The following is a 23,085-nucleotide window of genomic DNA, read 5'->3' on the forward strand; positions in this document are numbered from 1 at the left end:
AAAAAATGGGGTCACTAATACTTAAACCTTAGGAGTTTTGTACAGCTTCAAAGAGATAATATTAAAAAGTACTTTAACAGTGATAGTGTGTAGTAAACTCCCCCAATTGGTAGTGTTATGAGTATTGTCACAATATGTTGTGATCATCCATTTACATCTCACTACCTTCAAAAATCTAATACTCTGATAATGAATTTTTGTATATACTCAACTTCTAACTTAAAGCATGGCATGTGATTGAATCTCAATACATGTTGATGAATGCAAGCAGAAAAGAATTAATGAATGATACGTGAAAAGGAAGGTAAGCCGGCAGAGAGGGAGGATGAAAAGAGGGGAAGTAATAAAAGAATGGCTTATTCAGTAAATAAATAAAAGAATGACCAACTTTTCATTTGATCTTTGGCTGATGCTGTTACATTTATTTTTTCCTGTGTGTCAAGAATGCATACAAAAGCTGTGATTTTGGAAACCAATCATTCCAAATTCTGAGAATTTAATGAACTCTCCCAGCATTTTTTTCTCTCTCTCTTTACAGACAAGAGAGGCAGATTTAGGCATTTCTGACAATGAAACTAAGCAGGAGAATCAAGTCCAGATCATTAGGGCTCTTGGGATAAAGTACAAAATTCAGGTTTTTGTGCTGATCACAGCTTGGAGAAAGCTTGTTATTTGGAACAAGGATATGGATGCAATAAACATTCTGAGGTTTATCTTGCTTTAATGACTTGCCTTGAGTGGCTTTGATCTCCATATTTGATAATCATTTTCAAATGGTCTAGTGTGTTCTGAAAATTGAGTAGTGGTTCATGGACTTGAGAGCCTCCGTGGAAATGACAAGCTGCAATCAGAATTTGGAAATGGGCAGTGTTACAGAACTTGTTCCATGAGGTGGAAAAACAGGGCAACCCCCTGTGAGCAAGATAAACACACTGGAACAATGATGGAAACCAGCATTCACTGATAGTATGGAGACCCAAATGTCATTAGAAGCTAAGATCAATTTTCTCTAGCTTTGTGAGCAAGCTTAAAAGAGAACTGTGCATCTTGGGACCTTTTTCATGTGTTGGGCAATCTTCTACACACTTCTTATTAATTCCTTGAATTTTTATGTCCCTCTTTCTGGGTTGAATTTTATAATCCCCATTTTACAAATGAGGAAGTTGAGGTCCAGAGAGACTGAATCACTTGTTCAAGATTATAGGACCACTTGATGGAAGGAGAATTTGAACTCTGTCTCTCTCTTAAAATAGCCCTCTGATGCCTCTTCCTCTAACTTAAAAGAACTGTTTACAGTCTCTAGCTTTAAAGTTGCCCACTCTCAGTCAGTATTTAGCTCAGACAAAACTTCCTTTAGTTGAGGGCATCTGCACATGGCCAGTACCATCCCTGTGACCAGTTAGCACCCATTAGAGCCCAGGGAGCCAGACTGGCATGACATTTCTCAGAGATCTCCTGACCTATCACTTCAGCACAGGGAAGTCAGCTGGAGGAGGATCTGCTTTGAGGGAGACTAGAAATTGAGGCTCCTCAGTATTGTCCTAAACTCATTGTGAGCTGAATCTCTGATAAACCTTCTTTAAAATGGGAAGGCCAGTATATTCCCCTTCTAGAGAAGAAAAAACTCAGGACTTCTTGTACTTTTCCTCATGATTTTATTTAAAAGATTTGTTGTTGTTGTTGTTGTTGTTCTGCATCTTGAATGCGGTTCTCTTTTACATCTCTTTTGATAAAACAGGCCCTGACAGCACTCTCATTCAGAGTATTACGGAGTTGTGCCATCTCAGGCCAGTGCATTTAGGAAATATGTTGTTGGCACTTACTGACGAGTGAGATGCATAAAGAAAATATTCTAATGACAGTTGAATCGAGAGAGCTTTGATCTCCCTCCAGAACTGCACTCATAGCTTTGAAATGCGGTTCTGGCAAAGGGGTAAAGTCTGGGCGCCTTGGCAATCAGGGCTGGGCCCCCTGAAACAGACATTTCAGTGGACCCACAACCTCCACAGTGGGATCCAGGTGCATTGGTTGTGCAGGAAGAAAAGAGACACTGAGACAGGTCTCTTGAGAGGCAGCTCAGGGCAGAGGATCTAAATTAGGAGAGACATGCCAGTCTAGCCCAACATTTCACAAACTTTGTTGGTTGTACTGTTGTTGGTTTTTGGCAAAGGTGGACGTGTGTGTGGGTTGGAGGAGGGATTGTGGTCAAATATGTTTGTGAACACTTTTACACCATCTGCCTCCCTCTTATTCTGCATTATTTAAGGCTCTGAAAATGTTTGCAATTAAAAAATATATATGTATTTAACCTTGTTCAACAGAGCATGTTCTAAGCCCACTTGACTCAGAAATGCTTTTTCTTCATCTTCATATTTATTCATCCACTCCTTGTGGATTCAGCCTTCTGTGGATCGTGATGTGGAAAGCTCCAATCTAGTTCACAAGCACATTGAACAGATGGGGACCCTGAGCAGCAGAGCAGGCAGCAGAATGTAGTGAGAAGAGGTCAGATCTTCAGACAATGAGGGTTCTGCACAGGGGTGTTTGGTGGAGGGAGAGAGCAGGGGCTGCTTTCCCTCCCACGATTGGCTCTAAGCTATGTACCCTTGCAAGGGAGGGTGTGCACCTGAAGGGAGAAGTGACTTTCCTAACTGGTACAAAAGAGCTGCTATATACAGGTGACATATAAGCAGGCTGAGGCATAGAGGTTCATTGGCAGGCCCTTATTCAATATATAACTTTCGTCAAGTCACTTCACTTTTCTGAGCCCTGGGCTTGTTCATTCTGTCTTGAAATCATATAATTGGAGAGAAAAGTGCTCAATGGCTTCCTATCAGTGTTGACTGCCTCTCAAAGGGAATTTTTAAGGGATATGGAGATTATAAAGACTTGGCCCCAACTGCTTGAAGCTCATAACCTGATGGAGAAGTTGGGTGCTCACACAGTGAATATAACCCAAAGCAGAAATTAAAATTCCAGTACTGGAATTAAAAGTAAGGGATGTAGAGGAGGGAAGACATTTTCAGCTAGAGGTGATAATGATGATTGGGGTATTGCTAAGACTTCCGCTTGTACTAACAATAAGGCAATAATAGTTCTCTTCTAAGCATCAGCCTTCATGCTAGTAACTTGATCTGTGTTGCCTCTTGTCTTCCCAACACCCCTGAGAGGTGATTATCAGCATCATCATTTTACAGGTGAGGGTGGTCAGGAGAGGATATCTGGATTGCTTCACATGTAAACTGGACTTTACAGGGAGGGTAGGATTTTAAAGAGCTAAGATTCAGGAAGAGAGATTGTGAGGCAGAGGAGGAAAACAAATGTACATGCTTAGGGAATGGGCATGACTGGGGAAAACTGGAAGTTTAGGGGATAAGGAAACCACGAAAACTTAAGTGATTGAGGTTGCAGGGGCAAGAAGAACACTGGATAAGAACATTGGGGAAGAGACACTGAACGCTGAGGCTGGGAGAACAACATGGAGGCAGATACTCAGGTTCTTTCCCAGTGAGAGAGCATAAGAGACCAGGAGATGGATGGCAGCTCACATTTTCTGGTTGTGTGCCAAGCCATCTCATTTCATCCTCCCAGTATCCCCACGAGCTACCTGAGGTAAGACTCATAAAGCAGCTTGTCCATGAAGGTAGGTCTATCTGCCCAATTCTGAGTAGTACTGGTACACAAGTTAATAGACATGCAAAGTTTTGACACTTGGATTGATTTTTTTCTGGCGCATAGATAATGATTTTTTAAAAAATAAATTTGATCAATTTACAATATATATAATAAGACCAACCTTCCATGATTGCAAAATGAAAAGTCAAGTGTCCCTAAGCAAGTCCTTTTCCTTCTCTCACCTTCACTATTTCTGCACTAATGTCCCTTCTAAATTTGACCTCCTGTATTTTCTACTCTACCTTCAAGGGACATGGGTAAGGAGGTAAATACCCACACGGACATTCCCAGATATTTTCCCCCTAATATATTTGTGAGATACACCACCTGACTCTGTATTGTTGGGAAGACCTCAGCCAGCAGAAGGGAAACTGTCACCTACAGAGCTGTGATTTTTTTCCTTTGGGTGCATCTCCAAAAGAAATGGGGAAGAGAGGTCAGTGAGGCTAGGAACCTAGATGGCTGTCATGGATTTTTCCCCCATTTAGGAAATGGAGGCTTCCCAAAGTATGAAACACACACACACACACACACACACACACACACACACACACAAGCCAGGGAGAGGCTCCCACATCCCGCTTTTCTGCTTTAGGCTAGGATGAATACCACCTCTTGAAAAGATTGGCTTCTGCAATTACCACTAAATAAACAACCAATTAAAGTGTCTCCCCTGCCCCTACCCCACCCTGTCTCTTTCTCTCATGAAGCGCTTTCTCATCCCAGAGCTATGGGGCAGAGGTGGCTTTCTCTAATAACATTTGTGTTCTCTGCCTGAGAGAACACTTGATGGAAATGGACAAATCAATTAGAAAATAATAAATTATGTGGACAGGGCTGATCCATGAAAATCTGGGCTTCTCTGTGTTTTCATTCTCCTCCCATGCATTGTTTCACCTCTCACTCTGGGCCTGGGTGAGCTTGGCAATGAGGGTGAGGTTGTGGGAAGAGTCAGACATCTAGATTTATACTTGACCTCATCACTAGCTGTGTGATCTCTGAACCCCTGTTCCTTCATCTGTAAGATGGGGATAAGTGATAGGAATAGCTAAACATGTACTGAGGTTTTTCTATATGCTGGGCATTATGCTAAGTCTTTCACACTTCCTTCATCAACTTCCTTAATCCTCTGAACAACTCTAGGAGGTAGGTACTATTATCACCCTCCTTCTGTATATAAAGAAACTGGGGCACAGGAACTTAAGTAAATTGCCTGTGGTGGCCCAAACATCATGTAGAAGAGCTGGTTTCAATTCTGAGACTGTAGCTGGAGAACGAGCCATCTTACCCACTCTGCTATGTTGTTTCCAATACCAAGCAGAGATGAAATAATTTGTGAACATAGCATGAGGACTAGCATGCAGTTCTTAATAAATGTTGACTTTCTCTTTCCCTTCTCTGATGACAGAACAGGCTGATTGGATCTCCTCATGAGGCTTCCAGCCTAAAAATCTGAATGCAGACTCTTGGGGAAGAGAAGGGCTCAATAGCAAGATTTCGGGCCAATATCTGAGCTTGCCTGACTATGCCTGGAATAGTCAGTTCAACCTAGCATAGATGTAAACTCTCCTGGTCCCTCCTATATTTCTAACCCAAGTTAATCTTTTTATGAAATGCTGTAAAAATGATGGGCACATGGACGTTTGATCTCATGAGCTTTCTATGAACCTTTCTGTGACTTGGTTGGCCAGTTCACTCTAGGTCTCAGATGGATCCTATTCACTTCAGGGTAGTGGTGTAGCTTTAGGCCCACAGAAATGTCCTGTGGAGCCTTGGATAGCTGTTACTGATTCCAATGTATTGATAAGGAAACTGGGGCCTCAATCATCAGGAATTGTTGAAACTGAGACTGGGATTTAACTATTTTTGTGTTTTTCTTTCCCAATTTAAATCTAATTTCACGAATATTTACTGAGTATTCACCGGCTATCGAACTATGTGCTGAGAAGTGTGCGCACAGAAATGAATAAGGCACCTCCCCTGCCCCCAGGTGGCCACAAAAGAGTGGTAAGCATAGACAGGTGGCGTGATTAATTGAAATGGGGTGTGAGAGTGTGCACTGGTGAGGAGTGGATGCAGGTGAGGTGATTAGCAGGGAATTCTTCCTGAAGGAGTGATTCTAGAACAAATTTTGAATTTTTTCATCAGAGGACAAAATGCCAAGTCCCAGCAAAGGAAACAGTTTTAGTGAAGGCACCAATGGGATAATGCATCATGGTTGGTGCTGAAGTACTGTCTGTACACAGTGGGATGTTCAAGAGAAAGAACAGAGAGAGCTGAGGCTACAAAGTAGTCGATGTTTGGGACACCGTGTTGGGGACCTTGAGGAAGTTTTTCTTTGTGTGCTACTAGCTGGGCTCTGTAAGGACTCCCAGGAAGAGACAGCTTATGAAAAAGGAAAACACTACCAACTACCTGCTTAAACTTAGCAAGGTATGAAGGTTCTCTAAGCCTCTACTTCCTCCTCTGGAAAATTGGGATAATAATATTACCTACCTCTGTGCTATTAAGAAGACTACAGGAGATTACCTATGTAATGTTGAGCCGTATTGGAGGGTCCAAAAAATGTGAAATGATAATTATTTGTTGACTTTATCTTATCTGCTATACCAGACTGCCTGCTTGCTTGCTTATTTTTTATTCATTGATTTCACTTTGAGCCTTATTCAGAAATGATTGTCAACTGCCTACAGGATCCCCAGAATATATTATGGTGGACAAAATGGGGGCTAAAAGAAGCATAAGTTTCCTCTCTCCATTTAGAAAATGAGACATTGAATAATATGCCTGTGACTGATCCAAAGCAGAATGTGGTCCCTCACATTTGGTGTTTCTGTTCTGATGAAAGAGTCACACTCCCTAAGGGAGTTCTTATTTCTTGAGCACCTAGGATTTGGCAATCTCTTTACAAAGACCATTTACTTCTCTCTCTCTCTCTCTCTCTCTCTCTCTCTCTCTCTCGCTTACTCACTCTTGCTCTCACGCTCTCTCAACACATTTGTTCCATGTATTAAAGAGGTAATGATTGTATAGTGGGACGCTAATTCACTTTCCAGATATGTCAGTCTACAATGGCAGCAATCCCAACACAATATCCCTCTTTCATCTACTTGCAGATAAAGAAATGAGAGCTTATGCTATACATATCATCTATGAGGCAGCATGATGCCTCAGTAAATAGAGGACAGGTTTCCAAGCTAGCCAGTATTGACCTTGAACACAATTCTGTAACTTTGAGAAACTTATTTAATAACATTGAGACACAAGATGTTCATCTTGAAAACAGTATAAAAATACCTCCTTGCAAGGATGATCAGGTCCCAAACAGGCAGACTTCTAGTACAGTTTTGTATTTGCCAAATAAGTGGTGTAAAGTCATAGTAAATGAGTGTAGGAAGGAAGACACCAAGAGCAGAAGGCATGTTTTATCTTCCATGGTCTGTATTCTAGATCTTTTTCTATGTGGCCCTGTACTCAGTCAATATGGCAGAGTCCTTAGGGGGTACAAATGTTGACTAGAGATAAATCTGGGTTCAAAACTTAATCCTGCTATTTATAAGCCTAGCAACTTTGGCAAGTGTCTTAAACACACAAGAACTTAATTTTATTATCTGTAAAATGGGATCATCTTATAATTTATTGGGAAATTCAATAAGGTGATATTTATAAAGTACTTAGTAAAGTGCCTGGCACACATAGTAGCTCTTAATTATTTGGAGAATGACTATTATTTGAATAGTGCCTATTTGGAGAATGATAACAGCCAAGGTTCTTTGTCTGTTTCAGAGCCTACTTGGATGTTAATGAGCTGAAGAACATTCTTAGATTGGACGGATCAACACATCTCAATATTTTCTTTGCAAATTCCTCAGAGGAGGAGTTGGCAGGAGTAGCAACTTGGCCATGGGACAAGGAGGCCCTAATGCACTTAGGTGAGTCTTAGAAACTCCCTCAGGAGGAAATTGCAATAGGACAATATACATTTAGAAGTGATGATGATCATTATTGTGATCATGATGGTGGTGGTGGTGGTGGTGGAGATGGTGAACAACCCATGTATTTATTATTTTTTAATTTTAAAAAACTCTTTAGCATTCCTTATGTCATTCTGACCACCAAGCAATATTCTGAAGGAAATAGCACAGTATTATTAATCATGTTTTACCAATAAGGAAACTGAGACCCAGAGAGGGAATGGAGCTTAACCAAGATCACACACAAGTCAGTGACAGGGTCACAACTGGAATTCAGTTTTCCAACTCTGTCCATTGATTGCTTTCTCCTTGTGGCCTCTGTCTCCTAGTTCATGCAAATATCTCTCAATCCTAGTAACCACATTATACTGGCACAGCCAGTCATGGACTGACTTGAAAGACACCAAAGAGGCAAAAGAAAGTGAGTTTTTAAGAACTCCTTGAGCCGGGCTCAGTGGCTCAGCCTGTAATCCCGCGCCTTTGGGAGGCTGAGGTGAGTGGATTGCCTGAGCCCGCGGGTTCGAGACCCGCCTAGGCAGCAAGACCTCATCTCCACAATAAATCAAAAAATCAACCGGGTGTGGTAGCGCATGCCTGTAATTCCAGCTACTTGGAAGGCTGAGGCGGAAGGATCGCCGGAACCCAGCAGGTCGAACCTGCGGTGGCTGGGAGCGGCCACTGCACTCCAGTATGGGCGAGAGAGTGAGACTCCAACTCAAAAAAAAAAAAAGAACTCCTTGTTCCTCCATTTTCTACCTGCCAACATAACCAGGAACTCTTCTTAAATTCAAATTATAAATATCCATAAGCAAGATATAAGTTTATACAAACAAATCACCAAAAGTTAGACATGACAATGGTTTCTGAACCAGGCCCTGTAAGCAAACATTGTAGTTCTTTAATTTTGATTTTTCCATGTTCTCTTCCAGCCCATGTCTATATGTAGGCATGCATTCTTTTACTTGTACATGTTTGAAATCATAGCACAGATAGAATTTTGTGTTCTTTTTGTGTAATATTATATCTATTTTTTCCATGTTGCAAACATCTTACCATTACTTCTCATCCATTTTTTAAAAATTTAAAATAACAAAAGAAAGACAATACTCTGGGTTATTTCCACCTCTCTAGAGACAGAACTTTTAATAGCCACATAATATTCTCTTGAGTGAGGGCACTACAATTTATTTAACCATTTTCTCCTTGTTAGAATGGTTCTATTTTTTTTTACAACAATGAGTCAGTGAATATGTGAGAATGTTAAGGCTCAGCAGAGTGACAGTGCTGGATGTATCCTTAAGCCTGCCTGGTTTTCCAGTGAAACCAGTAGCTACTGTAAATCTATGCTATCTTAGAAATGTGTGATTCTGCAACTTCAAATGATAGAATTTGTGCTGAATCAAACCATAGACATAGTTCCCTTCAGAAGATTCTCATTTCTCAATTGTTTTTAAGAGAAGAAACCCAATCATTGAGGGGAAGGGAGGTGTGAGTGCACACATGCATGTGTGTGGCTGTATAAATGGTGATAGATACAAAGATAAATAACTAACTCTCAACTGGGGGGATTTTATCCCCTAGGAGCCATTTGACAATGCCTAGAGCATTGTTGGTTATTACAATTGGGGGAATGCTACTGGCATCTAGTGGGTAGAAGCCAGTGCTGCTGCTAAGTATCCTACAGTGTTCACAACAAAGAATTATGTAGTTTAAAATGTCGATGGTGCTGAAGTTGAAAGATCTTGAGATCAATGATAGATGGATAGATAGACGGATACTGACAGATGGGTGTTGGGCAGAAGACAGTGTGAAGCTTAGGCAAACTTGAAGATGATCAGCTTATATCACACACCTAGTATGGTGCATGGGAATCGAGCTAGACAAGAGCCAAAATACATGGTTGTTCTCAACAGTGACTTTACTTAGCAGTATGGTCTTGGGCATATCTCCTTCCTCCCCCATGTCTTGATGTCCATGACTTTAAATCAGCCAGGTTAGATTAGATGGCCTTCAAGGATGCTTCTTAGTGCTGAAATTCTATTGTATTAGAAAAGCAACCAAAAGAGACATCATCAGAGTCTGAGAAGGGGTGAACAGCAGGCTTCTAAAGTTAGAGAAAAGTATTCCTGATAATTCCATGGATTTCAGAGACTGGCTCAGGGCCAGGAATATGGTAGGCTATAAATCCATAGCATGTTATAGCATTTCAGGATGATGTCAGGCTCAAGCTATTTTACCTTTTAAGAGAAGCAATGAAACAGTACTGGGGCCCAAGTGCTGTCACTCTGTGGAAAGGGTTGAGTTGGGAGGGGATGAGGTAAAACAATCAAGGTTAGCCTGGACATTAAGTCTGCAACCCTCTCATCATCCCTGGAATGGTCCTGCCCTCTGTTGCCTTAATGTTGACGCCCATGGAGAGATAGAGAATCACTGGCACTGTGGTAGCTGTTTATTTTAGAGCTCACCAAAGATGCAAAATCAATTTTACAAGATCACAAGGCCAGTATGAATCAGAACAGGCATTATACCCCCATGTAAGATTAACTCCAGGCACTCTCCAGGCTGCCTCCTCCCCATCCTGAGAGATGTTGATCATAAACAATTTCTCTGCAGTAGCCCCAATTTATTAGAACCATATATATTTTTTGTCCCTTTTCTGCTGTTATGTCATGATCCCTGGAAAAATCTTGGGTGGGAAGGAGATTAGGTTTCATATGATGATTGACAGAAAATAATTGAGAAAGATTTCCTGTCTCAATTTCTCTTCCTCCCTGCCTCTGCCTGCCCTTCTCACACCCACGTGCATGTGCACTCCCACACACCCTCTCATACATCTTTACCTTTGTGTTAAAAGGCTCTGAGCAGTTCAAATTGCTCAGAAATCCAGAAATTGCATCTCAGAAATCTAGTTCTGCAGTGACCCTTGACATGGAGACAGAGCCCTCTTTCAGGCTTGAGGCCTCAGAAGTAGACTCTGGGAGCCCCTTGACTGAGTAGGCTCACCATTCCTGTGGTTCATTCTGAGACAAAACTCCCCCCATGCTTGTGCCAGGCTTGCCAGTTCAAATCAACAAGGCCCTACTTCCTCACCATTATTTTGTCAGATGCTTCTCTGCGCTTGAAGTCTACATATAAGGTTCTCAGACCTCAATTTAATCTTCCCCAAACATGTTTGAATTTTAGAGTTGACATATCTTTTTGCCAGCCTTTGTGCAGCTTTCCAATGCCTATATGAACATGGAAGATGTACTACCAATTGTTTCTGCTGAGTTCTATCTTCCCAATGCTTGGCTTGTGGTGTAGACCATTGCTTCTCAAACCAGAATGTACAGACAAGTCATTTGGGTTCTTGTTAAAATATGGATTGTGATTCTGTATGTTTAGGGCACAGCCTGAGGTTCTGCATTTCTACTAAGCCTCAGGTAATCATACTACTTGTCCTCAAGCAGGTAAACAGCTAGCAAAACACTTGATGTACAGCTGGTGCCATTCCAGCTGCTTACACGGGATTGTCAGACCCCACAAACTTCTTTAGATGAGTTAGTGTTCAGCAAACATTTAATGGCATCCAATATCTTGGGTCCTGTGATAGGCATTAAAGGCCTGGCTTGGGAACTCAAGGATCTTAGACATAAATTCTACTTCCATGCTCACTGTTGATCCTGGCCAGTTATTTCACCTCTTTGTGAATCAGTACTGCTCCCATTGAGTTGTGAGGTGATTAAGTGAAATTATACACACAATATACTTAGCACAGGGTCTTAGGATACATAATAAATGCTGAAGAAACACTGTTTAGCATGACCACAGTTATAATGGTGAGTGTAACATGCTTCTTGCTTCATGAGTGTTCTTGTTCTTAAGAGTATTAGAAATGGCCAGGCTCGGTAGCTCAGCCTGTAATCCCGCGCCTTTGGGAGGCTGAGGGGAGTGGATTGCCTGAGCCCACGGGCTCGAGACCCACCTGGGCAGCAAGACCTCATCTCTACAATACATCAAAAAATCAGCCGGGCATGGTAGCGCACACCTGTAATTCTGGCTACTCGGAAGGCTGAAACGGAAGGATCGCCGGAGCTTAGCAGGCGAGGCTGCGGTGGCCGGGAGCGGCCACTGCACTCCAGTCTGGGTGACAGAGTGAGACTCCAACTCAAAAAAAAAAAAAAAAGAGTATTAGAAGTGAAGAGGTGACGTACAGAGATGCTAATTAACTTGCTCAATGTCACAGTTAGTGAAGGGAAAATGAGAACCAGAAACAAGATGCCTGAGTCTGAAGGCTTCATTTAGACAGGAATAAGTAGAATATTGTAAGCCAGGGCGTGCTTTACTTTCTAAGAAAGAGGTTGCAGCAGAAAGGTCTACCAGCCCAGAAATCAGAGTTGCTAAATTATAATTATTGCTCTCCTTTTAAGTAGTTTGGAATCCCCTTGGGTAAGTCCCTTCACCGCTTTAGGCATTGATGTTTTCACCTGAAAACGAAGGGATTGTACAAAATGACTGCTGAGATTCCTTCCAGCTTTGATAACCCATGACTCATGTCACACATTGTAACAGCTCTCAGAACAGTGGATTCATAGGTTGGAGAAGCTTGTGGCTATTTGGGGCAGCATCCCTTTATTCTTGATTGATTGGGGTCCCTTGCACCAGGAAGCAGAGTGCCCAGCTTACCTAATGCTCTGGTTTTTCCCTTACAGGTGGCATTGTCTTGAACCCATCTTTCTACGGCATTCCTGGGCACACTCACACCATGATCCATGAGATCGGCCATAGCCTGGGTCTCTACCATATCTTCCGAGGCATCTCAGAAATTCAGTCCTGCAGTGATCCCTGCATGGAGACAGAGCCCTCCTTCGAGACTGGAGACCTCTGCAATGACACCAACCCAGCCCCCAAACACAAGTTCTGTGGTGACCCAGGGCCAGGGAATGACACCTGTGGCTTCCATAGCTTCTTCAACACTCCTTACAACAACTTCATGAGCTACGCAGGTAGGTCCTACTCCCCACAGGGTGTCCAGGACTAAAATTCAACCATGGGTTGCAGTCCTCGTTCAGGCTAGCCTTGAACAAATATTTTACCTTTTCTAAGACCCTAACAGTTGGAATAATATTCCTATTGTGAGCACCTTGGGAGTTCAAGGAAGATGTTATTTGTCAAAATTCCTCAGAAAGACACACTTTAGGGAGATGACTAGGACTAAAATTTAGGAAACCCAGGAGGAAGGCCTATCTCTGCCACTCGACCACCTAATGCCTTTGGGTCATCATCTCCCTGGGTCTCACTTTTCTAAGCAAAATGATCCCCAAGATCCCTCCTAATTGTGCAGCTTTATTTTCCTAAGCTGGTGGTTGTTTAATCTTTTTTTATTTAACCAATGTTTTCCTTAGATAAACATAAAAATACCTCTCACATTCTCCTTTACTTTTTTTTTTACAAAAACAAAGAGAATATTTTTGATTTTGCAAATTCAAAATTATTACATGTGATTGGATATAGTATTTTTTTTTCCCCTACTAGCATATCTTATCATGGCCCTTTTGTATAGCATCACTAACTAACTGTTAAGGGCACTCTGGGATACCCTGTGCTTCCCTTTAGCACATGATACATTAAGGCCACTTTAAGCCCTTTTAGCACTTTTGGCAAATTGGAACAAGACATTCCTTCCTCAGGGCTATCACAGCCCTCACTCCTGGTCCTTTCAACCAATAATTTTTGTGTAAGGCACAATCCACACAATTGCATGTGGCAGTCCAGGGTCAAATTCTATTTAGACACTCAATTTCATGTCTCTTTTCCCACTAAAGCAAGCAAATTCTGTCAAGGCAAGGTATCTAATATATCACTGTATTCCCAAAAGCCAGCACAAGAGCTGATGCTTAATAAATGTTTCTAGGAAAGAAGAAAGATAAGAAAGAAGCAGAGAAGGCAGAGAGGATTGGAGGGAAGGATAGAGAAAAATGAATCTTATAACAGGTATATAAAAATGGAGTCCATGTAACAATTTATTACTTTTTTAAAGACTTTAATATGCTCCACCTCATTTAATTCTCACAACAAATCTATGGAATAGGAACTATCCCATTTTTCAGATGACAATACTGAGACTCACTGAAGTCACTTACCCCAGGTCACACATCTGACTCCAAATATTTACATCTTTTACTCTTGTGCCACTCTTCAAAAGAGAGCTAGCTGATGGTAGAATGGTGATATTGAGCAACCTGGGTATTTTTTATGCTCTATTCCACAGAGATGTCTTGGGGACTGCCCCAGTGTCCATGTGACTGGGGGGCTGTAAGCCCCCACTTTTTTTAGAATCAGGGAACCTCCCTTCCAACTATTTTACATTTCTGTTAGAGTTTTGCTTCATTGCATTTGAAAACCCAAAGGATTCTGTGATCCCTAGTGGTTCTTTCTGCTTTTCCATTCAGGTGGATGACTTCTGGGGGCCTTTTCAGTACAAGGTTCATGCTTTCCAAACCTGAGGTCTCTTGAAATGTCAAAATCCAGCTCTGGTACAATAAAGAGTCTTTAGATTTGGATCGCTTTTTTTTAAAAAAAAAGGCAAAAGTGATGGGTATTTCCTCAAAAACAGATTCCCACTGGACTCCCATTCCCAGCCAAGCTGACACCCTACATCCGGTTCCCTGTTCCCTCCTACAGCCCTGCTTACGTTCCATTTCTGTAGCACCTTTTCTTGGCCAGCTCAACGCACATGGAAAATAAACAATAACATAAGTTTGGAAGTTTGCCGACTTCTTAGGGGCCTAGGAGCTGCCACTAGCTACCAGACCCCCATAAACTAAATCTTTTTTTTTTTGTTCCCCTTTGTACAGATCTAAGGGGTGATTGATTTACTGTTGTTTTTTTAAAGGAACCCCTCAGCTCAGTGACCCATTAACAGCAGAACTAATTCACTGAGCTACGATAACAAACTTACACCCGCAAAAGCATATTCAAGGCGACCACGAGCTTTGAAATGTTTGTTTTCTTAGGATTTCTGATAGATGAGGTGACAAAAGCAGCTGGATAAAATTCAAAATGCATAACAGGATTGGGTTCTCAGAAATGGGGGGAGCAATGCACTGGAACTCCCCAGGCAAGGGTAGAGACGTTGCTGGGTCAACTTTTTCCAGTTGCTTTTCCTTCCTGGGTGCTTCTTCTCAGGCCTGGTCACTAGTAGGGCAAAAGGTCTTAGTATGGTACTGTCAACATAACTTGCAAAGATGGACATGGTTTGTGTCTGTGCTGTCCAGTGTGGTGGCCACTGGCCATATGTGGACATTGAGTACTTGAAGTACAACTAGAGCAACTGAGAACCTGAATTACCAGTCTTTAAATTTTTTTTTTTTTGAGTTGGAGTCTCATTCTATCGCCCAGACTGGAGTGCAGTGGCTGCTCCCGGCCACCGCAGCCTCGACCTGCTGGACTCTGGCGATCCTTCTGCCTCAGCCTTCCGAGTAGCTGGAATTACAGGCGCGTGCTACCACACCCGGCTAATTTTTTGATTTATTGTAGAGATGAGGTCTCACCAAGTTGCCCAGGCGGGCCTCAAACCCGTGAGCTCAGGCAATCCACTCACCTCAGCCTCCCAAAGGCACGGGATTACAGGCTGAGCCACCAAGCCCGGCTTGATTAATTTAAATTGAAATAGTCACACGTGTCTAGTCGCTACCATACTGATATAACTGTGATGTGCCAGACTTTCATGAAATTCTTTATAGGCTTGTCTCAATGAATAACCCAAGAAGGTAAGCACTGTTAATATCACACAAATTTACAGAAACAGAGACAGAAAGTATGGGTCAGGTAGCTTAAGTAACTTGTCCAGGGTCATAAGATAAAATAAGGCAAAGGTGAAACTTAAACCCAAGTCTTTCTTATAATAGAGCCTGTGTTATTAACCAGCAATTATCTGCCTCACTTTCTGATCCTGGGGAAGGTTGAGAGGGTCCCAAGTGCTTAAATCAAGCAGGTACCTGGCAGATGATGGGAGCAAGCCTAGTTCAGCAGGCTGAGCAAAGCACCAGGGGAATATGGTCATGTGAGCTGTTGGATACACTCTTGTTAGAGTAGCAGCAACCCTGACTCTATTTCTTGGAGATAATAAGCCATTTAAGGTTCTTTGAAGAGGACACTCCAGTCCTCAAGAGTGCAGGAAACCAGGCTTTCTTCAGCCTATAGAAGCAAGTGTCTTGATATCAGCTTTCTGTGTGTTGGTACCTCTTAACATGCCCACATGCATTGACACAGCAATGCCATCTGCAAGGCACACAGCCAAAGCAAGTAAATCAATTGATGTCTTCAAATAATTAGCCAAAAGAATGTTCTTAATATTTATTCTCAAAATGTTTGCTAGGTATTTACTATGTGCCAGGCATAAAATAAAAATATGTGTGAAATATTAGAAACTGATTATGCACCCAAAGATAATGAATTCCTGAAGTAAATGGCAAGGTATCCATATGACAGAACATAACATGGCCACTAAAAATAATGTAGAAGACAATTGAGGAGCATGAACAAGAGCAGAGTAACTTAGTGGTTCAGACCATGAAGTCTGGAGTGAATGAACCATGCTTGAATCTCCCACGTCCCAGCCTTTGATCCTAGGCAAGTTACTTCTCCTCCCTGTGCCTCAGTTACCTCATCAACACCACAAAGGATAAATGTACTCACCTTGCATAATCATACAAACAAAGGATTCAGAACTGTCCTTGATAACATAATTAGTGCTCAATAAATGACAATAAGTAGGATTATTTCTTAACTATTTAGTGTGAAAAAGGTCACAGAGCCATATGTAGAGTGTAAGACCTGTGTATATGTATATGATGAGAATTACAGAAATTCACTATATATACTCCCATCCATGTACACATAAACACACACACACGCACAAACACACACACACACACACATACTAGCATTAATTGTGTTATCTACAGGTAAATTGGTTGGGAGTGATGTTTATTTCTTTATAACATTTTTTGGCATGTTTCAGATGTTCTATAATGAATATCTGTAACACTCATAATCATTGATTATTATGACTGTTATATCATTATTATTACTTTAAAACAACAAAAAGGGGCTTTTTCAAAAGGCAACCACTGAGTTATCTATGCAGTAGACATGAGTTTGCTTGTTAAATGCTCTTGTCCGCTTTATGAGGCAAATAGCATCATTATTCCTCATTTTACAGTGGGTGAAAGTACTTTCTGTGTAGGGACAAGATGGGGACAGAAGAACTGGATGAGCTGACCAAATGAAGTGGCCACAGATATTGGAAGGGGAGACATTTGAAGCAAAAAGCCAAGTGGGGCTACTCTAGACATTAGCTAATTGAGACAAAGCTTTGTGATAAATGAAAACTTTCTGGTTCCTCACAGAAGATTCTGATAGCAGCTAAGTCTCTAAGTGATGTACCCTAGGACAAATGTTTTCCACTTTCAACTTTAAAGGGCAAATACATTCCTGTTCCCCTAGTAGGTTCTATTGCCTATCCATTTTTAAATTATTTTTTTATTGAATTTTTCATATTTATGAAAATGGTTTATGTTTTAGTTATAAAGTAAAATATGCTTATTTTGAGGGGGAGAAAAAAATCGAAGTTTATAGAGGAAAAAAATACTATTTTTTTTCATCCTCATTCATCTTGATAGTGGGTTTATGTGTTCTAGTTCATTGAATCCTTACAACTATATGGGGTGGAGCTGACTTAAATGTCCCCAATTAATATATGAGGGAAGTGAGTCTTAAGGTTATTTCCTTTTTTTGTTCATACCTGATTAGTATTCTGTTCTATGCCTGTTCCTTAAAGTACACAATTGATTCCCTATTAATGAACAGATGTGTTATTTCTAATATTTTTAATATTATAAATGATGTGTCAAGAAACATCCTTGTACATGTATTCTCCCCATGTTTGTCCAAGAGTATCTGTCTTTTTAATTTATAAACTCGTTATTGCTAGATCAAAGAGAATGCATATTTTACATTCTGTTTTTTTTCTGCTTCCAGTTTTCCAGCACTCACACATATATGAGCACAAACACACATATCACAAACACACACTATTCCCAGTGATGAGATAGTAAACATTTAGTAGCCTTAATCATGGTACAAACATTGTTCTTAGTGTTCTGTGCCCCTTCATCTTGGCCATGTTTTGAGATGAACAATCTTGTTATCATCACTGTCTCCACTTTACAGACAGGGGAAGCTGAGGCACTGGGGGCATTAAATCATTTGCCAGGTTGACTTCAAATTCTGCATGCACTAACTACATTGTCATACTTCTTTCCTTAGCCATTGTGCTCTTCTTTTGCAGCTAACCTATTCTCAGTGGTTTTTCTAAGGTTTTCAAGATGAAGTACAAAGTTCATAGCAACAGAGAAGGAAGTACCCAGTGATCTAGCCACTTTCAGACTGAGGCCTTTGGACTCCAAGCAATGAGGAGCCATAGGATATTTGGTATTTGGGAGTTACATAGTGGATCTGGATTTGAAAAAGATTTACTTGATTCATCACTATTACACAGTGCTTGTTAAGGGATATCAGGTTTTTCTGCTTCCTCCAAATGTTTTAAAGACTTCCCTAGGGTGCTGGAAAGGAGATTGTCAAAAATTACTAAGGAGATTTAAGGCAGCTTCTGTGTATAACCTCCTCACAACCCTGTCCCTTCCCTAAGCTTGATTCTCAAGGTCATGTCCAACTGCCCAGCACCTGCCCAAATTTATCTTCTGTTTGTTTGATAAGAAGAAGTGAATGTATGCTGCTGGATTCCCAGTCGCGAGTTTATTTTAAGATCTGGTGAGCCCCGTGCTCCTTGTCTGGGACCCAGCTGTAGAAACCCTGACTAGGCGGACACCTCTGGGAAGTCATGTTTTTGGAAACCAAGCCAAAACAGTGTCTTGACTTGCCTCTGGTGCAGCTGAATAAAGCTGTTGGAGGGAGAAATGGGAGGCAAGCTTCTTCCCTGGGGGCTGGGTTTTGGGTCACTGCCTTCCGTCCATACCCTGTAATAGAGAGGGTAGGATTGAAGGTCATTAGATCTAAAGACACCTGAGAGATTGTGTTCCAAGCCCCCTCAGACTCAGGCTCAACTCCCATTTATCAGCCACCTGCAGGATATTATACACATACAAGGTCTCAAGTATGCTGAGAAAGTTTTTAGATTGATGAGAAGAATGGCCTTGGAGTCAGGACTGCCTGAGTACAAATCCCAGATGTATCCCTAGTTCTGTAACTTTGGAAAAGCTGCCTGCCCTCTCAGCCTCAGTTTCCTTCTTTGTAAAATAAAGAAAATATGTACTCCAAAAATAGTGCAAAGGGAAAGGTTAAGTGTATCTAAAGTAGAGTGCACTGTGCCTGGCTCATACTAAGCATGCAATAAATGTCCCAATGACAGTACTGTATGAGAGTTGTTATTGCTCATGCTTCAGCATGCACACTACCTTGGAGTGTCCCTGGGTCTTCCAGACTCCTCGGCCTGTGCTGTCTGCATAAGACACCGAGACTCTGTAGTCATGTAACTCTAGCTCCTTCTCTTGCAATCCCCCCGCTTTCTTTCCTGATCTTAGCCATGCAATCTGATTGATCTCAGGTACTTGTACTTCCTTCTTCAGACACCCTTCTGGTTCACCTCCCTTGCCCCACATATTGTCTTCCTGCTTATCAGTGGTTGACATCAGAGACTTTAGCAGCCTAGTAACAGCCTTGACTCTATAACTAGACTGGTAGCTCTTCAAAGGCAGGCACGTTTTAAGTTTCATTTTTCCATGCCTTTGGCACAGAGTAGAGAAGATACAGTAGACACACAAAAGGTTTGTTTGAAGGGCAACATCACTGCATCAGCGAATAACAGAATTAATGTGTGGATGAATGAATGTGAAGGAATAAGTTGAAATTAATGAACACACGAATGAGTGGATGAATTAGTGGATAAACAAGTGAACAAATGAGTGAGAGGTATTGAATGAGGAGTGAGTGAGGTAGGGAGTAAGGGAATTTTTGACTTGGTGACCAGTGGATTTGGGGCCCATGAAAAGCAACTGGTCTTATCCATGTTTCCTGCCTTGAGTTCTGCACTGCTCTCTCCCCAGTCTCAGGCATACTTTTTCAGTTCCATCCACCCTCCTCTTTCTCCTGTTTCCTCTCACCTGTCTCCAGAAGAGATGACTATCCTAATTTGTTCACAGACCATTAACTCTTGAGCCCTGGAAGAGGCCAGCCATGAGTTGGCAAGAAAGGATTGAGGTGCCGGCTCCATGGTCGCCAGGAGACGTCATAACTCTCTCACATGCCCGCCCCTGTGGCTCAGTGCTTATCTCTTTCTCTGCCTGCTTGCAGATGATGACTGTACAGACTCCTTCACACCCAATCAAGTCGCCAGAATGCACTGTTACCTGGACCTGGTGTACCAGAGCTGGCAGCCCTCCAGGAAGCCAGCGCCTGTTGCCCTCTCCCCCCAGGTTGTGGGCCATACAACAGACTCCATGACGCTAGAGTGGTTTCCACCCATCGATGGCCACTTCTTTGAAAGGTGAGTGTGTCCTGTGAAGTACTGATCGCTCTTCTGCCAAGAAGAGGGAAACTGGGAAGGGAGCAGAATTCCTTGGAGAGGAATGTTGCTGTTTCTTGTTCTTGTTCAGAGGGTACCACCCACCACCTAGTACCATGATCTGCACATACAAGCACACTGTAAATTTTGGGTCAGGGAATAAATGAGTGATTGCTAATAGAAAAGAATAACTAATGATATTTTTAAATTTTTTTATTTTAAAGATATGGTGTACAATTCAAAATTAGGTAGATAAGTGATCATCGTATAGATAAAGTTTGGGATTTTAAAGTGAATGCTTATTTAGGTTGACTTTGTTATTAGAAGTGTGGCAATCTCTATTGCTGGAAACCTCTGTTCTTATCTCCATGAGCTCAGCAGTTAAAATTGCCTTTAGTTAATGAGCAAAACTGTATTATATTATGTTATATATTATATTATATTATATATGAGTATATATTTATTATATGTATTATATTATATGTATTATATGTCTGTATTCATACATAGGCAAAGAATATATACACACACATATATATATAATATATAATCACAATCTTTGTCTATGCCAAGTATCTTTTGTAGAGTTCATGGTAGAATTTTAGAAGACCAGCGAATGATATACTGAGGCATAAGATACTTCTGTTCTGCTTTCCTGTCTGTTTACTAAATAACTATTTGACCTTGGACCAGTCACTTTCACTATCTGTCTCTGATTCTTCTCCCCGTGAAAATTGGGTCTAATGATGCCCCCATGGCCTGAAGGTGGAGACCTGAGTCAAATGGTCTCTTGTGGTTCCTTTCTTCATGGAGACTTCTTAAGGAACTCAAGATTTAAGTGAACCAAATCTAAAGAGGTCATGAAAATACACCAAGATGTTTGTATCTGTTTTGGAACTTTGCCATGATTCAGAGGAAGATTGGTATATTACCCTACCCAAGCCTTTCTTGAGGATGTTTCATCTAGTAGTGGTTATATAACATTAATGATGGTTAAAATAATCATGCTTATAATTAATTAGAATTACTCTGTTGTAGTTGCCACTGTAGATCAATTGCTTACTATGTAACAGATTCTGTACTAAATCCTTTATATACAGAATCTCATTTACTCTTTCCAGTAACCTTGTACAAAAGGGATCGTCTTCTTTATGTACCAGATAAGGAGAGAATTGGAGCTAAAAGAGGCTGAGAGATTTGACCAAAAGTCCATAGAAAATGGTTGGGTCTGGGCTCGAGTTCACATTTTTTAATACCTTGTCTCAGACTCTCGCATGCTTTCATTAAGTTGTTTCAAAACTAGAGTTACAAAGGAGGTGTTACACCTCCCCCAAAAATAAAGCCCCCAAAAAGGTGACAAAGAATTCTCATTTACAAGTGTGTTTGTCTGTGTTGGTGTGTATGTATAAAAAACATAGGAGACAAAGAACCTAAATGATACTCTCAAAAGAAGACACACAAATGATCAACAGATATATTAAAGATTTAAAAAAAGCTCAACCACAGTGAAAAATCATAACCACAGTGAGAAATTATCTTACTCCTAGAATGACTATTATAAAAAAGATGAAAGACAGTAAACATTGCCAAGGGTGTGAAGAAAAGGAAATTCTTCTGCACTTTGGTAGGAATATAAATTAATATAGCCATTATAGAAAACAGAATGGTGATTCCTCAGAAAACTAGAAATAGAATTACCATATTATCCAGCAATCCTACTTCTGGGTATATGTCCAAAAAATTGAAATCAATATGCTGAAGAAATATCTGCACTCCCATGTTTGTTGCAGTATTGTTCTCAATAGCTAAGATATGGAATCAACGTAGGTGTCCATCATCAGATGTATAGATAAAGAAAATGTGGTATACAAATGGTCTCCAACTTATGATGGTTTGATTTACAATGTTCTGATATTACAATTGTGAGGAAGCAACATGCATTTAGTATTGCTTTCAGTAATAAGATGGGATAAGCCCATCTTAAGTTAAAACTATGTTAAGTTGAAAATGTACTTTCAGCTGGGCACAGTGGCTCACACCTGTAATCCCAGAACTTTGGGAGGCCGAGGCAGGAAGATAACTTGAGTCCAGGAGCTCAAGACCAGCCTAGGCAACATAGCAAGACTTCATACTTACAAAAAATAAGAAATAAAAATAATTGGGTGTGGTGGCATGCAACTGTAGTCCCAGCACTTTGGAAGGCTGAGGTGGAAGGATCACCTGAGCCCAAAAGGTCAAGACTGTGGTGAGCTGTGATCCTGCCACAGCACTACAGCTTGGGAGAAAGAGTGAGACCGAGACTAAAAAATAAACAAACAAACAAATAAAAACAAAAAACAAAAAATGCACTTTCTTTTTTTAATTAAATGTTATTATAGAGAGGTGGGATACAAGTAAGCATTAACTACACATGTAGGCTGCATGCAGGTGAAGTTTGGGCCTCCAACTAACCTTCATTCCGCTGGTATAGGACCAGGTACTCTTTGTGTTGTTACATGCCTCCCTTCCTCCCTCTCTCCCCTAGCAGTGCCCAGTGACCGTCAAACTTTCTCTTGTGCTAATGTGTTTAATGTTCACATCTCACTTATAAGTGAGAACATGCAGTATTCAGTTTGTTGTTTCTGTGATGGATCACGAAGTGTGATGGTCTCCAACTCCATCCAATTTGCATGAAGTCTATGATTTCGTTCTTCTTTATGGCTGTGTAATACTCCACCATGTATATGTACCACATTTTCTTTATCCAGTCCACTTTCAAGGGGCAATAGGGTTGGTTCCATGTTTTTCTTTTCTTTTCTTTTCTTTTTTTTGAGTTGGAGTCTTACTCTGTCGCCCAGACTGGAGTGCAGTGGCCGCTCCCGGCCACCGCAG

At 41.1% G+C, this 23,085-nt stretch overlaps 1 protein-coding gene across 1 annotated transcript in view; it reads left to right on the top strand.

Annotated features, from left to right (window-relative positions):
* LOC103257849 (pappalysin-1-like) overlaps positions 1 to 23,085 on the top strand; it is a gene marked incomplete at its 3' end in the record, with an annotated part of 54,014 nt that overhangs the window by 16,450 nt on the left and 14,479 nt on the right. The window contains exons 3-5 of the mRNA XM_021711138.1: positions 7,462 to 7,607; positions 12,341 to 12,634; positions 20,004 to 20,196. Coding sequence (XP_021566813.1) covers positions 7,462 to 7,607; positions 12,341 to 12,634; positions 20,004 to 20,196 — 633 coding nt within the window. The remainder of the gene's footprint in view (positions 1 to 7,461; positions 7,608 to 12,340; positions 12,635 to 20,003; positions 20,197 to 23,085) is intronic.

Source organism: Carlito syrichta, unplaced genomic scaffold (genome assembly GCF_000164805.1).
Source record: "Carlito syrichta isolate Samal-C Ts95f unplaced genomic scaffold, Tarsius_syrichta-2.0.1 Scaffold301881, whole genome shotgun sequence".
NCBI classification, from domain to species: domain Eukaryota; kingdom Metazoa; phylum Chordata; class Mammalia; order Primates; family Tarsiidae; genus Carlito; species Carlito syrichta.